The 15858-nt window shown below is 55.5% G+C and overlaps 2 protein-coding genes across 8 annotated transcripts in view; one reads left to right on the top strand and one right to left on the bottom strand.

Moving 5' to 3' along the window:
- Positions 1–345: 345 nt before the first annotated feature.
- TBATA (thymus, brain and testes associated) lies at positions 346–14931 on the bottom strand. 7 transcript variants are annotated; one of them, XM_059170016.1, is made up of 13 exons: positions 14811–14931; positions 14233–14276; positions 12195–12348; positions 10662–10891; positions 8617–8772; positions 7642–7721; positions 5971–6144; positions 4800–4860; positions 4153–4566; positions 3723–3804; positions 2795–2939; positions 1641–1693; positions 346–679 (listed from the first exon to the last, which is right to left on the bottom strand). In XM_059170016.1, exons 3-13 carry the CDS (start codon positions 12242–12244, stop codon positions 463–465), a joined length of 1662 nt encoding a protein of 553 aa, XP_059025999.1. In that variant the 5' UTR covers positions 12245–12348; positions 14233–14276; positions 14811–14931; the 3' UTR covers positions 346–462. The 7 variants fall into 7 exon arrangements, with proteins under 7 accessions (XP_059025999.1, XP_059025998.1, XP_059026001.1 ...); XM_059170015.1 differs by having other exon boundaries at positions 14233–14280; positions 14811–14914; XM_059170018.1 differs by lacking the exon at positions 14233–14276 and having other exon boundaries at positions 14811–14924.
- A 71-nt stretch (positions 14932–15002) lies between these two features.
- Positions 15003–15858, top strand: part of SGPL1 (sphingosine-1-phosphate lyase 1) — a 68206-nt gene continuing 67350 nt past the window's right edge. Inside the window, exon 1 of the mRNA XM_059170012.1 lies at positions 15003–15164. The gene's annotated coding sequence lies outside the window, so the exon portion shown is untranslated. The remainder of the gene's footprint in view (positions 15165–15858) is intronic.

Below are 15858 nucleotides of genomic sequence, written 5' to 3'. Positions count from 1 at the left end.
CTGGATTTCGGGCCTGGCTCTGCCAGTTACTGTGTGGCTTTGGACAAGTTATTCACTGTTTGAGCCTCAATGTATTCATCTGTAAAATGGGAGTGATGCTACTCATAGTCTGCTGCACAGAACTTTTGGGAGAATCGAATATGGTACTGCAAGGAACTAAAGTGTTGGTATGGATGGTTACTTTCCAGAGGACCGTGGGTTCCTGACCTCTGCTCTAGCCTCCCTGGAACCCTGTGTGTCTTGGCGTGGAAGGGACAGAACTTCTTCCTTAGGCTGCCCTTCAACTCTTAGGAACATAGAACGCGTTAGGAACACAGAACACCACTTACACACTAAGTGCTGTATTCTACCGCTTAGACTTTCTCCAAGGGAATGGGACCATTCCACAGCCCATCCCAGCTCCTGGAATCACCCAGCCCCCAAGCACAGACCCACTACAGAGAGGAGAGTGGAATTGTCCTCCTAAAGGGAAGGCAGCCTTTTAATGGGCTCCGTGTGATAGGCAAGTCGGTATTGCTGTTGAGACGGTAGGGCTGAGAACAGCCTCAAACCAGGGGGCAGCTCCTGAGCAAGGCGGGCAAAGGGACTCGGACTCAGCATTCTGCCTTTGGCTGTGAGGCTTTCTCTTCTGCGATCTGGCTTGAATGCATCCGAAGAACTTGTGCTCTTCCGATATACTCTGGGAGAAGGGAAGACATCCGTCAGGAGAGGACAGGGAGGGGCCTGGCTCCTAGCTGGGAGCTGCTCGGGAGACCTGGGTGGACCTGCTCTCCCCACAAGACCCCAGGAAGATGTGGGTCAAGGCCAGCTTCTGCTCTGGGCTCTGCTGGTGACCTGGAAGGAGCCAACCCCCTTCTCAGAGCTTCACCTCCCCTTCCCTTTCTCCATCCAGACAAAAAATACCTAGAGGGCCAGATAGCCAGCCCCCTTAGGATCCCTTACAGTCTAGTGGGGGAGAATATTATACATGGCAGGTAGCTGTCCTCTTCTCTGCCCTTGCCAAAGGCACCAGGATGATGCTGCAGCCTCCTCCCTGGTCTCCCCCCCTGGCCCCCGACAGTCCATTCTTTACTGGATCGCCACGGGTCCCCCCAGGCCCTGCTCATAAGGCTCCAGGGCACCCCCACGCCCTCTGCATGGGACCACCGATTCCACCCACCTACCCTATCTCATTTCTTACTTCTGTCCTGACCCACAAGGCCCCAGGCACCCTGGCCTGTGTGTGATTTCACCCACACGCCGGGCACGTGAGAGCCCTACTTCTGGGCTCTCCCTAGACCCACATCGGGCTGGATCCTACCTTTTGTTTGGCTTAAGGAGCCCTCTCTCCACCCTGCCAGTCCTCCCTACTGTCCCTCACTTTACCTTTTTTTTCCCCTTTTGGTACCTGGCCCCCTCAAATGTTTATATTGGCTGCCCTCCTCCTCATAAGCCCCGTGGCCACAGGAGCCCATCTGGACTCTTCCCCAGAGCCTAGCTCATAGCTGCTAAGGAAGTCTCTTGAATGAGTGGAGAGATGAATGGACAGAACGGGAAGCTTCCTGGGACAGGGCCTTATCTCCAGGGTCCTTGAATCCTGGGCATACAGCCAGGGTGGGCTTCGGGGAGTGCCCAGGATGACCTGCTGCCTGGAATCTTACCTGGTTTGTCGCCTTTGGGTAGGGGCGGTGTCTTTGTCTTCTTCGGGGATTGGCTATAAAGGACACAAAGACAAGGCTGGGAAGGTGAGGCCAGAGCCCACTGGGGCACAGTGGCAGGGAGGGTGGGGCGGGGAGGGAAGTGCTCCAGGGAGACACCTGAGAGCCCAGTGCAGGGTCAGAACGAGAACCCAGGCCCTCAAACCTAAATGAGCACAAGCCCCAGCCCCCAAGCTGCAACCACCCTCAAACTCAGCATTCCCTAGAGTGAGCCCATTCCTGCCTTCCCCTTCTGACTGTTCGCACCCTCTCATCGGCTCCTTCCAGTTCTACCAATCCCAGCAGCGTTCCCCAAGCTCTACTGGAAAAACTCTGGGAGACTGTCAAAATGACACAGCCCCTGGTTCATCCCCAACGTGCTGTGTTAGAATGTTCCAGAATCTGCATTTTCCACAAGGTCTCCTGCAAATCTGCGTGCTGCTGGGCTGGGAAGTGAGACTAGTCCCAGGCTGAATCCCAGCTCCAGGGTGAACCCCTCGGGTGACTTTGGGCCTCCATGTAGTGGTGGCTTAGCCCGAGTTTTCCAATTTGTAAAATGGGGGTGTACCGCTGCCTCCACAGATGGTTGTGTGGGCTGCAGATACGTGAGACATCTGCCAGGGTCAGGCAGCGTAGTGGGCATGTATTACTGCCAGATCCGTCACTGGCACCTGGCCCTACACACCTGCTTTGTGAGGATTTACCTACTCGCCCCTTTTCCTGTGTCCTCCAGCCATAGGAAGCATGTAACATCCCTGGTAAGGGACTTCTACTTGCCTGTTAGATTTCCATCTCTACTTGTCTTCCCAAAGACTGAGAGCAGGAGGGCTCCATGTGGCTCCTCTGGCCCTTGTCTTGCTACAGCTGACACAGAGCGCCCCTAGGGCATCCCCCAGAGCCAGCCACGGAAGCCTGGGCTGTAGCAGGGGCTGACCTGGGAATCCCCAGGGAAGGGACTGGGCCTTCTCCTCCTCCAGCACAGGCTCAGTGAGCCCAGGCTGTGGCCAGCGCCCGGATTCCTTTTTCAGACCACCCCAGCCTCCCCTGGGAGGGCAGGTGGATGAATGTGAGGGAGCAGCTCTGGGAGCAGAGGGGCAGGTGAGGGGAGTGGAGCCCACCTGTAGGGTGGTTGTTGCCTCTCTTGAGAAGGTTCTTGGACTTCGTGGAGCTGATGGAGAAGTTTTTCCACCGGGAGAGAGTCTAGGGGCTGTGGAAGGAGCTGAGCCACCGCTGTCTGCAGGAGCCCCAGGGCCAGGTCTTTCTCTGCAAGCATAGCCGGGGAGCACGGTCTTCAGTGGCAAGACCCACGCTGTCCTGTCCCCATAAGGGACAGGCTGGAAGCAGGGCCTCCAGCTCTTCTGCCCAACCCTGATCCAGGATAGCTCTCTCTAACCATCTGACATTCTGCGTCCAGGTCCCCTTTTGGTGGGGGGGGGGGGTGGGCCTTCTCTGTCTTGGCCCATGTGTGTGCAGAACACCCAACCCTTCCCCACCTTTCTCTCACCACAAGATCACATGCCTGTACCTTGTCCTTGGCCCTCTCTGGCCCAGCCGCCATGCCTCTGGGCTCTCTCTGGAAAGCCCCCTGGGGACCTGTCTCCTCCCCTCCCCCGCCCCCCCCCAACTCCCTCCAGCTCCCATCAGCACTCCTCAACCCCCCACTTGATTACACCTTCCATCCACCATCCCAGTGTGTGCATGTGCGTCCACTCGTGTGTCCCTGTGCATATGCTGTGCCTGTGTGTGCATGTTTCCCACAGCAGTGGGTGTCTGCTGAAGACAGCTCTGGACTTCTCCCTGCAAGGTGTCCAGGGTGGTGGTCAGCCTGAAGCCCCCTCTGAGAAGCAGGGGTGTGGAAATCCTGCTGAGCAGGAGCAGGAGCATGGAGCAGGGGGACCGTCCTGTTGGAAAATGCTAGTTTGGGGCTCCAAAACGGAGCAGCAGCCCAGGGGGATGGCTCTGGGTGGGAGCCGAGTGATATCCAGAGAACAAGGCCCTCAACAACCTCCAGTCCGAGAAAGCCCCAGGCACCTGCCGTGTCCTCACCCTTCGGAGGAGCGTACAGAAGCCAGAATTGGATAGCGCTCAAGGAGTCTGTCTGCAGGATCTGACAAAGGAGCTCCAGGATCTGCGGGCAGGAGGATAGGCCCCGGGTCAGCGGGTCTGGTAGGCACGTCCCAGCCAGCAGCACAGGCCCCGCCCCCACAACGTGGGCTCCCAGAGCCACATGCTTGGCTCCACTGGTCCCCACCAAGGTCCCTGCCCCGTGACTTCGCACTTTACAGAGCACTTTCTGTCCCACCAGTCCCGGAGGAAGAGTCTTGAGGACCCAGCCGGGAGAGTGCGGCAGAACCACGCTTCTGAACCCCATGTGTGGATGCCTCCTCCCTGAACCCCGTGTGGGCTGATGGTACCCCAGAGTCCCTCACTGGGAAGGCAGAGTGTGAGCGGGCCGCGCAGCTGCTCAGAGACGCACCGAGTCTCGGATCCCTGGGTCCTGGGCTTGGGGATTTAAGGAACCCCACAGGCCTCCCCTCCCTGGAGCTCCCAGGGTCTGGAGACGCTAGCATAGAGGTGGGGTGATCGGAGTGGGCGGGCTGTGGCTCAGGGCTGGCTGTTTCTGCAGACTGCCGGGCCTGGGATTCCATCTCCCCCAGTGGCGTGCGCACTTCACACCCAGCCGCTTCCTCAGCTGCTTCCTCAGCCTCGGGTGTCACTGCCACTTTCCGACCCTCTTCCCCCTGTGATCTCCAGGCAAGTGTCATCCGGGGGAGAGCCAGCTCTGTGTCGAACAGGCTACGGGGGCTCCCTAGGCCGAGCTGCTGATGGCGGCTGTGGCTACGGCCGGCTGGAGTTGGGGCTCGCGGTAGCAGGTGGAACCCTTGGAGTCCTAGGAAAGTGGGGTCCCCTCAGTGCTTGGCAGTTGGTATTCCCAGGACCTGGAGGGGCCTGTCGGTCCCCAGCAAGTCTGCCTCATTCTCAGCAGAGTGGGAACCGGACTGAGAATCTTCCCAGGCCTCTGCCGCCTAGGGCACCCCCTTGGTCCCACATACCCACCTGTTGCAGTGACTCCCACCCTGGGTCTGCCCCTGGGCCCTTCTCCGTTCTCCGCGTCCAACTTACCTGCCCTGGGCCCCCTCCCCACAGGACCCGAGAACCTAATTCCAGGCAAGTTGAGGCCGCCCTATGGTGGAGAAAGTGCTGTTCTAGTTCGAGTTACGCCGCTCCCTCTCTGGGGGCCTGGGCCACAGAATGTCACCGGGCAGGGTTTTAGCCTCGCCGTCTGTGGAATGGGGATTCTGGGCCCTGCCTGCGCTATCCATTTCAGCGGAGCCGTGCAGTTCTCCAAAGGACTGCAGGCTTGGAAGCGCTGGTCACGGGGAGGGTGTTGAGAGACTGGCGCTGTGTGTAACCTTTTCTGGAGAACATGGATGCTTTTGGAAAGGGACTGTGAGATAGCTTTAAGCCACTGGCAAGGGGCAAGGACTCATCTCAGGCCTTGACTGGGAAACTTGTGCAGGTGGTGGGCGGCGGGGGGGTGGGGGGGGTGAGTCTGTGCATCACTGTAGCAGAGACCAAACCCCTCCAAGTGTGGGAAGACCGTGCTGGGACTGGCCCGGCTGGCTGCAGCCCGAGGCAGAGCAGGGCATGCTTTGGAAAACAACACTAGGCAGGACCTTCCTCTCCAGCCGTTCAGCCACAGCGGCTCCCTTCCTGAACTCCTCCAGCGCCACAGCTGGAACAGCCCTTCTTGACAAGCCGTTCATGCTCCTGGCTTGGGTGGATCATGGAACTAAATCCCTGAGCGGGGAAGGCCTTCAAAGAGAGGGAGAGCCTCCCACAGAAACCTGGATGCAACAGGGGGTTGGATCCGGGGGCTGGACTCCCAGGTCCGGAGTTCCTGAGGCTGACGGTCTCAGGTACATGTGTCCCCAGGAGAGGCCACGCTGCCTTTTTTCTTTTCTTTTTTTTAAGGAGGGAGAGGTGGGGGAAGGGGCAGAGGGAGAGGAAAAGAGAGAATTCCAAGCAGGCTCCACCCCATTATGGAGCCCAAAGTGGAGAGGTCCATGCCACGACCCTGAGATCATGACCTGAGCCAAAATCAAGAGCTGGACGCTTAACTGACGGAGCCACCCAGGCGCCCCGAGAGGCCACACTTTAAAGCACACTTTGAAGTTTTTAAGCTCCTAGTTGGGATTGCTGGGAGCCTGGGAGCAGCAACCCCCGTGTTCTCAGCCCTCAGACCAGACCTCCATCAGGCCATAGCTCCCAGCGTTCATTCCCAGGGCCTCACCAGCAGCTCCTGATCCCGCAGGACAATGGTCTGAGCTCCTCCATCTTTGCCAGAAGGATAAATCCGGGGGCTCTGGCGAGAGTGGCGGCGACCAACGGCTCGGGTGGAAGTGGGGATGAGCCTCCCGGTTTCGGCTGAGTACTTTGCCCCCTGCTCCCGCTGAGGTTCCTCCTTCTGCTGGGGGCAAAGTGGCCAGAGACTCCAGGCAGTGAGAGAGAGAGAGAGAGAGAGAGAGAGCGGGGCGGTAGGGCAGGGGGCGCGGCTCAAGGAAGAAGGCAGAAGGGGCCCAGTCATACCTCTAGGGCATTCGCTCCCCTCCTGAAATCCCAGCATCACCACATTGCAGGAAACTAGGAGGATGACCAGGCCAGCCCACCCTGTTCTAGACTCCTTTCCCCAGCCAGGGGCCCCTCTATAGCCAAAGTTCTTCCTCCTGGAACTTGAATGCTGGAGCCCCTGGTGATCCTCTGAAGTCCTCGTACTTCTTCCTAGGGAGACCCTCCTTCCTTCCCCTCCCCCAAGCCCATCACAGATTTGAAAGCAGTATCCTGGGCCATGGTCCCCATCGCCTACCTTAACTCCCAGGTCAGCTGCTCCCAAGTTTGTCCCCCAGAGCTTGGCATCTTTTCTTTGCCCTGGGAAACCCTCCTGAGCCAGGCCTGTGGGTACGAGGCCTGAGACCTCCTACCCTTGCAACCCAGTAGACTGGGGCATACATCCTATTTTATTTGTTTATTTACTTGTTTATTTATTTTAGAGAGATCAAGAGAGCTCCTGTGTGTGAGCAGGGGAGGGGCAGAGGAAGAGGGAGAGAAGCAGACTCCGTGCTGAGCACAGAACTCCAGTGTGGTGCTCGATCCCAGGACTCTGAGATCAAGAGTTGGATGTTCAGCTGACTGAGCCACCTGGGCACCCTTATACTTTTCCCCATTTTCAAGATAAGAAAAGTGAGACCCGGATTGCTTAACTGAGTTGCTGTGAGCATTGCACTGAGTTAGCCGCAAAGCAATCGTGAGAGCTCTGTTGCCCCAGACAAGGGTGGAGCCAGAGTCCGTCTCAAGGGCCACACCTGCCCTCAGTCCCTTTCCAGCTACCTCCAGGCTGCCTCCAATTGTCTTTACTGAATTACCAGCAAATGGCACCCATGAGGTCACCCCATCCTATTTGAAATCCTTCAGTGAATCTCCCCTCCTTAATGAGATCCGACACTACAGTAAGTTCAGAAATTAAGAACAAGCTCCTCTTTTTGTCCACATTCAAAGTCAGCTTCTTCTCACACTTCCCCCTTCCCCCTGCCATGGCTGCCCACGTATCCCTGCATGTCAGCCCGGTCTCTAAGGATGTCCTGCTTTTCCCAGCTTCTGTGTTCTTGTGCTGCAGGCCTCCCCTAGGGACGCCTCCCCTGTCCACTTCTTCACATCCCCCTTCTGTTACGAACCCTTCCTGGATTTCTCCACCCAGCCGCCTTCTCTTCTCCTCCGAGCCCTTGCCGCGACCCTCCCCGTTCAGGCCGGTGTTCTGTAGCCCCCTCCTCCCTGGGCCAACAGCCCCCCACCTCTTGTGGACACGGGCTTTACTGTCCATGAGGTGGGAACCCCCTTGGGAGGGATTTTGTTACAAAGAGATGGACCCTTGGATCTCTTCCCGGCAGCGCCTTTGATCCACACCCACCTCTTTGCTCTTCAGCGCATTCTCCTTAGTGAAGACGGCCACCCGGGAAGCCAGGTCCTTCAACTCCTTCTTCCAGGTCTCTGGGAAGACACTGCTAGCTGATATGTGGGGTCCTACTCCCCGCCCTCCCTGTGGTACCCAGCACTCGGGGGGAAGCGCCTGGCCACCTCCCCAGCCTTCCCAGCCTCATGTCTTACAGGGAAAGGGGGAGGCAGTGACCTGGGGGGAGGCAGTGACCTTGAGGGAGGGAGGAGGAATCCCCCCCCCCCCGCAACCTTGGTGCAGTCACTACTTGGCGGGCGGCTGACGTTGATACCCTAGCCTGTGAAGGCTTCACTGGGGGATGCTGGAGATGCTTGGCTCCCTGTGCTAGGAAGTGTGCGGGTTAATCCAGCTTTGCCTCCTTTGGACACTGAGGCCAGGCTGGAGACCCAGTGGCTGTGCTGTACCAGTCACTCAGACATCTACCTGTTCCTGGCGAAGCTGGTCTGGGAGCAGGCTGGCGACAGAGAGCCTCGGAACCCTCTCTGCTCTACACCGCTGTCCTGGTTCCTCCCTGGGGCCTCTCCCCACACCCACCAGTGAGCTTCCCCTTGGCCCCGCAGGGAAGGGCAAGGGCCTGGGCAGGGCCATGGCCGCCTGAGAGCTGCCCCTCCATCTCTGGCTGTCTGCTCCGACGGCCCGGTGATGGAGCATACAAGCCACTCAACATTTCCAGTATCATCCCTGTCTCTGGCTGTCAGTCACGTGACTGTGGCCCGCCTCTGCCTCTCCTCTGATGGTTATTACTCCTCAAATACCTCAAATCTGAGTAGGGGCCACATTTCTGAGGACCTGGGGAGGGGGTGGGGAAGAATGCAGATTCTGCTGCCTGAGGAAATGTGGAAAAATCTAGGGTACCCCATGGGACCCCAGCAACCTAAGAGCTCTTTCCTTCCCAGGCACCTGGAGAGGGGTTGCTGCCCACATACACACCAGAGGAAAGCTGAGGCTCCCGATTGGACTGTGGGTCTCCAATGGGGACAGAGATGCCAGGCATCCCCATCAGGCAGTGGGATAAAAGTGTGACTTGAGGCACGGGGGCTAGAGAGAACTCGTCTCTGACGACACAGACGGGCTTCCCGGTGAGATCTGTGAAGGGTGAGAGGCCGTGAGAAGGAGACCCTGGGTGGACCCTAGGAAGCCCGGGAGACTGGGAGGCGGTGGGCAGGGAGAGCACTGAACCTGCTTCTTCCAGTAATCACAAAAGCCCATAGATCACTGGAGCTGGGAGATCCCGCAGCCACGGAGGCCCTACCCACAGGGACATTAGAACAGACAGTGACAGGCTGTGCTCAGGCTCACCTAGCGAGTCAGGTGGAGGTGAGATAGGAACCCAGGCTTTCTGGAACCCTAGTACTGGGGTCCTTCTGATGTTCTAGGACAGAGCAAGGAACTGCAGGTGTGAACACACAGAGGCAGACAGCGTAAAGAGGAAGGCATGGGGCAGGGCGCTAAGCCACAGTCTGTGACCAGAGGGGCCTGGGCTCAAATCACAGGGAGTGGTAAGAGTTAGCCAGACCCCTCTGGAGAAAACTCCTTGCCATCTGTCAGCCTGTGCCGGGCAGCCTGGGGGAGATGGCGAGCCGCTTACTCACAAGGACCCTGCTGCCTTACAGTCTGGCCATGTATTATCGCCCACCGTAAAGCTTCAAGGACCAGCCTGGTAGGACCGAGCATGGTGGCTCACTCTGTCCTTTCAGAAACACTCTACTTTTTGTCCAGGGGTCCCCTCATTCTGCTGGTCCCTCCTAACTCGCAGGCCACTCCTCACCTCCTCTGCTCCTTCCTTCTCACCAATGGCGTCCCTCCTAGAATGGCCACATCGGGGTCTCTCGCCTGAACTCTGGGCCCAGCCGCCTACTCTGCCCTTCCACCCCCAAGCCTGAAAGTCCTGTGCAGTCTTACATCTCCCAGGTCCTCACCAAATTCCCAACCCCGCTTCCACCCAGCTTGGGCCCTCGCTTCGGGCTCTTTTTGCCTCAGTCCATGGGACTCTGGTTTTCTAGCCATCAGGCCCAGCACCAGGGAGTCATCCTTGACTGCTCTTTGCCTTTCCCACTCATTTCGAACCAGTCCGCAAATCCTGTTCGCTTCACCTCTGTAGGTCTCTAGAGCAGGGCCGCTCAGTCTTCCACTGCTACCTCCTTGGTCCATGCCACCCTCCAGACAGCGGCCAACATGTCACTCCTGTCACTTCTTTGCCTTCGCCCCTTCCCATGGCTCCCATTGCCTCAGCGAGATGGCTCAATGGTAAGTGGGTGACCTCCAAGGCCCACGTGCTCTGGACCCCCATCACCTCTCTGGCCCATCTCCTTTTTACCCTTCCTTATTCTGCTCCAGCCACACCGGATTCCTTACTGACCCTCCAACTGAGCCAGGATGTGTGCCTCAGGGCCTTTGCACTTGGTGTTCCCACTGCCCGGGACATTTTTTCCCCCAATATCCACAATATCCCTTTAGTTCTTTGCCCCAAGGCCATGCTATTGATGAGGTTTCCTCCCCTCATGAGCCTTGGCGCTTTCTATATGCTGACACCTTATCTGTTTCCTATCCTTTCTCACCAGAGTCAACTCTGTGGGGTCAGGGACTGTCTTATTCAGTCATATCCCCAGCACCTAAAATGTACCTGACCTGTAGTTCACACTCAATAGATGGCTAAGTGGATTAATTGGCTGGAATTCCAGAACAGAGTGCGGTTCTGGGGCAGAACATTTATCCCTTTCCCTGAATCCTAAAATGAGAGGAGGATTGGTAATGAGGGACATGTTCTAGGGCTAAACACTTGGCCTTGGAGCCTGTCCCCAGGGTCAAGTCTTTGCTTGACCAAGTGCTTGCAAGTGGCCAAGGAGCTCTCTGACCCTGACCAAATCCCCACCCTTTCCAGGTCTCAGCTTGGAAATGGGGGCTGACACCTCCCTTTCCCATTTTTAAGATGACCCCACCACCTCCAGCCGGGCCCCTACCCACCCCAGGTCTACCTTGGATGTGGGTCACACGTTGTGGGTGCGGATGGTGTCGGGAGAAGAAGGAGTGGTGGCTGAGGCGGCCAAAGCGGTAGGTCCCAGGGGTTTGGGGCCTGGGGGCCCTCAGTGCCGTTTGGATCAGCTGGAAATCCACAATCCCTGGGATCATCAGTTCTTTCTGCAGCCTGCCGTCCCCATGGCTCCTCGGCCTGTGTCCTGACTTCTTTTTAGGCTCAGCCCTTGGACTGAAGGAGAACATTAAGGAGAAGCTAATGGAGCCTCCGGGCAGCAGTGCCCACCCAGCTTGGAGCTCAGGTCTTATCTGGAGTCTATTACTGAGACACGCTGAAGCGGGTTTCCAGGATCTCTCTCCCACCCCCCTGGCACCCAAAGTCGGGCCTCTCCCAGGGTCCACTCCCAACTGGTACAATCTAGTCCCAGGGAGCTTCCTGTCTTCCTAAGATGCCTTCACAGGGAGCTTGAATCTATTTGAAAGAATTCAGATGGAATCTCTCAAGACCTCAGTTTTCTCCCACAAACCCTCTCTCAAGCCACAGGGAAGAAGCCTCAGACCCACCTACTCAACCAAATACCTGGGTAGAAGCAAAGGGACCTTATATACACAGACACAGCAAGGGCCTGTCCCCACGCTGACTGTTGGCAGTCCAGGAGAAGCCAGCTACAGGCAGCCCACCCCCACCCTGTGCCCCCCAGACAATCTTGGCCCAGGCATCCAGAGGCCAAAGCTGGAGCGCCGAGGTCAGATGGCGCCAGCATGTCCTTTTCCCGGGGGGCCCCTCCCAGGAGACGCAGAGCTGATGCGGTAGCCTTCAGAGTCGCAACGCTGCAGGGAAGCGTCAAGCTCTTGCTCTGCTTTGCTGGAGACAAGCTTCTCAGGTTGTCTGACCTCCACCCTGCGCCCCTGCCCTCCGCTGAGGATGCCAGGCCCTGCCTCTGGAGGAGGAGCTCGAGGTCAGTCCAACAAGGATCCAAAGGTGGGGTGCTCTCCGCCTGGGGCCTGGGGGGGCCACCTGCCTGCGTGCTGTCTGCACTCCCTTCTCCCGCTGGCCCCGGCTGAAGGGAGGCCTTCTGGAGAAGAGACGGACTCTGGATATGCTAAGCAAGGTGCTCTGCCCCGGGACCCTCTGAGAATTTCGCTGACCAGGCCCCTGAGTTTTCTGTGCCGTCCTCGATTGGCCTCTAAGGGATCTGGGACTTAAAGAAATAAAGCAAACCTTCTCTGAAATTTGCAGTTACCTGGTGGTCCCCTACCCCCCAAGTGATGGAGGAAGTCATCCCTCAGAAACCCCAGGAATTCTAGTACTAGGTGCTTCGGCCCCCCGTCACCATGTCCTCTCCCTCCAGGGAGGGACCCGGTGTGTGACCTGCGCTAAACTCAGGCTCAGAAACCCACGGGGACCTGGCTGAGGGCAGCGGAAGGCGAGGCCCCTCAGTCTGCTGGGTTTCCCCTGGCCACCTTTGTCTCCCACCCCGCCCTGCCTCCACCACCCCCTTGGTCAGCAGCGGGGGGCACATGCGGAGTCTTACGCCATCAGTGGATGTTCAGCCAACTGGGTCTTCACTTCGGTAGCCATCATAGCCTTTCTGACAGAATAAAGGCCAGTGCACCTAATACTAGTGCTGGAGATGGATGGCAGGAACTCTCATACACTGGTGGTGGGAGTGTAAACCGGAACAGACACTTGGGGGAGAAAAATTGGCAATATCTTGTAAAATTGAACATTGGCATGTTGAACTGGCATAGAGCGCTCAGCCATTCCTCTCCCTGACATATACCCAGGGAGGCCCTTGCGGTGGTACCACGGGGGCTGTATGTAAAAATATTCAGACTAACATCGTGCAAGTTAGCCAACACCTGGCGACATCCCAAATGTCCGATGGTGGCAGGAATGGGAAAATGAGCTGTGCTGCATGTGGGCAATTGAGCATCATATTGCAATGACAATGAACCACAGCTACGCAGAACAACATGGGTGAATCTTACAAATATAATGTGAGGTCAAGGAAAGTGAGTCCCAGAAGCCCCAGAGCCTGAGATTCCTTTTTAGAGGTAGAGTTCAAAGGCAAGCAAAAGTATCATAAATGTGATAAAATAAGGTGGGGGGGGGCAAGAAAACAGGACACACAAAATTCAGCTAGTGGCTATTTCTGAGGAAAGTAAGGGGGGGATGGGATGGGAGGGGGCGGGTTAGATTGTTGTTGGTGGTGTTCTAGTTCTTGGTTTGAGAGGCGCCTTTGCTGGTGCTCATTATAAAATGAAATAAACTAATTTGGTGACATGGATGTAAGATGATAGGTGTTGAAGTCAAGAATTATGACTGGGGGCACCTGGGTGGCTCAGTGGGTGAAGCATCTGCCTTTGGCTCAGGGTCCTGGATGGAGGCCTGCATAGGGCTCCCTGCTCAGCGGGGAGCCTGCTCTCCCTCTCCCACTCCCCCTGCTTGTGTTTCCTCTTTCGCTGTGCCTCTCTCTGTTAAATAAATAGATAAAATGTTAAAAAAAAAGAATTGTGATTGGTCTAAATCTATGGACCTGAATATAGCTATATATATGCATATATGCATAATATATACACACACATACATATACACAGACACGTACGTATGCACATATAGTACACACACAGATATACATGTACACATATAAATACACGTGAACACTCACACATATACATGTACATAAGCGCACACATGTACACATTTATATAGTATGTGCACATGTACATACATGTATACATACACATGCACACGTGATTGCATATACACACATACAAACACACACATACATCTACACATACAATATACCACACACATACACGTACATATACATGTGCATACACATACATATACATATGCACACATACAGGTACATGTACACACAGCACATATATACAGGTCACATACAAATACACATGAACACACATGCACATGCATATATGCGTGCACATGCACACACAATACAGTATATGCATATATACATGCATGTACACATACACGCATATACACATACACACACATACATAGACACATGCACATATACATATACACACAGCACACACACATGTTCACACATAGATACTTGTATATACGTATACTTGTATACACATACCTATACACATGTACACACACATGTATATATACACATATATATACACAATATACAGGCACATATATAGCACACATATACAGGTACACATAAAAATACACGTGAGTACACATGCACATACACATGTGCATTTACACATACATGTACACACACATACAGTATGTAGATCTCTAGATCTATCTGTCTATATCTCTCCAATGTGCAGGATAGTGATGGGGTTGGGACAGGAAGCCAGTGCACTCTGAAAATGAACTCTCAGTCACAAAATCTGCAAAGGACCCCAGAGATCCTCAGGGCCAGCCTCTCAAGCACTTCTTGAGTTCGGGAAAGGGGAGACTTTCAGGCGTCCTGCCTTTAAGTCTCCTGGTCTCTTCTCTAAAGAGCAAAACAGTCGGCAGAACTTCCTTGGAAGGAAGCTTTGGGCATCCTTGGTGACGGGGGCTGGGTCTAGAGCACTCACATGCTGCAGGCTTGAGGACAGGCCATTTGGAAGCCCAAACCCATCTGCCTACAGGAAAAAGTACTCGTTAGAACAAAGACTTTCAAATGCTTTTGACTGTGATCATACTAAGAAACTCCTTCCTAGATCCTGATTCACACACACACGTGCACACACATCTGTGTATGTGAAACTGAAGCAAGAACATTCTAGAGCAATCCTTACCCTTGCCACATAGCATGCACAGCACTATTTTCATCCTACTTCTTGTTTTCATTTCGCAAATGTTAGCTGTGACCAATTACATTGATTTTATAAGCCACAAATGGGTCATGACCCACAGCTGCGGTAGAGGTCAACAGGGACTCAGGCAGGCCTGTCTTTTCCAGAGTGGGACAGGCCGGGCCCTGCTGTGTCTGCTCCCGTCCTCACTCCCCTCTCTGCCTGGCCCCCAACCAGCTGGACACAAGGAGTCCAAACACTCACACCCATCCTAGACCTTCCCTTTCTGCATCTCGGCCTCTGGAGGCCCTCCCCTGGCCCCTCTGTCTGGCTCTAGTGTCCATTTCCTCCCCGGGAGACATCCGTGGTGGACTCACCAAGGCGAGTGCCTGCTACGGTCTGTGTATGAGAAGTCCCCGCTGCCTGAGCAGAAAGGAGCGAGAAGACACATCAATAGGCAGGCAGGCTCGCTGGTTCTGTGGGCAAGCCTGTCGGCTTTGTGACCACGTAAGGCACTGGTTGCTAGGCTACCCCTGCCCCACAACTCCAGAACCACTCCCCAGCACCCCTCTCCTTGCCACCCCCCCCCCAGCTCCTCTGAACCCTCCAGGTTCCCTCCAAGTTCCCTCTCCACCTGGGACTCGGCATTTTCAGTGGGGGCCGGGGAAGACAATGAGAGTCGGGGGCTGGTTTCAGCCAGCAAGCGGCAGACAGAAAAACTGGCAAAGAAGGTTGGTGGAGGTTGGTCCCAGCTTTGTCAGCCCAACCAGGCCTGATGCCACTCTAGAGAGCTCTGCTTCCCACACATCCTGTTTCTGGGGGTTGATTGGCAAGATAGCTGCCTCTTAGCTGGAGAGAAGGAGGCTGCCCGAGTGACCTAGAGCCTCCCTTTAGCCCTCCTCTGGGCAGGATAATGGGGTGGGAAGACTCTGGTTTTTAGCTGGGCAGGGGTTTCAATCTGATTCGAACACTTCCTAGATGTGGCACCTTGGGTTTCGAAATCACCCGTGTTGCCAGAAACATGGAACAGTGGTAAGAAGGCTTGGTTGAATACCAGTTCTGCTACTTGCAAGCTGTGTGACCTCGGACAGATTACCTGATGTCTCTGAACTTCAGTTATCACATCTCAGAAATGAACATGCTCATGGGATTTTTGGGAAGACAGAATGATTTCATGCACATTGAAGTGTTTAGAACAATGCCAGGCACTCAGTATGATCTCCTACCGTTATTGCCTTCTCTGAGCCTGTCTGACGGGGCAGTCTCCTCTACCTCTGGTGTCCTTCTGAAGGACGAATGAGCTCAGGGAATTCAGCTACCTAGTCTTTTACCTGGTGCACACGAGATGCTCAAAAATGGTAATAACAATGCTCATTAGTATTGGTGTCAGGATGGAGGTAGGATTTTTTACTCTACATGCCTATG

The sequence above is a fragment of the Mustela lutreola genome, chromosome 4, assembly GCF_030435805.1.
Source record: "Mustela lutreola isolate mMusLut2 chromosome 4, mMusLut2.pri, whole genome shotgun sequence".
In the NCBI taxonomy this organism is placed as follows: domain Eukaryota; kingdom Metazoa; phylum Chordata; class Mammalia; order Carnivora; family Mustelidae; genus Mustela; species Mustela lutreola.
Note: the sequence above shows the minus strand (reverse complement) of the source record. Positions and strands in the feature narration are given on the sequence as shown.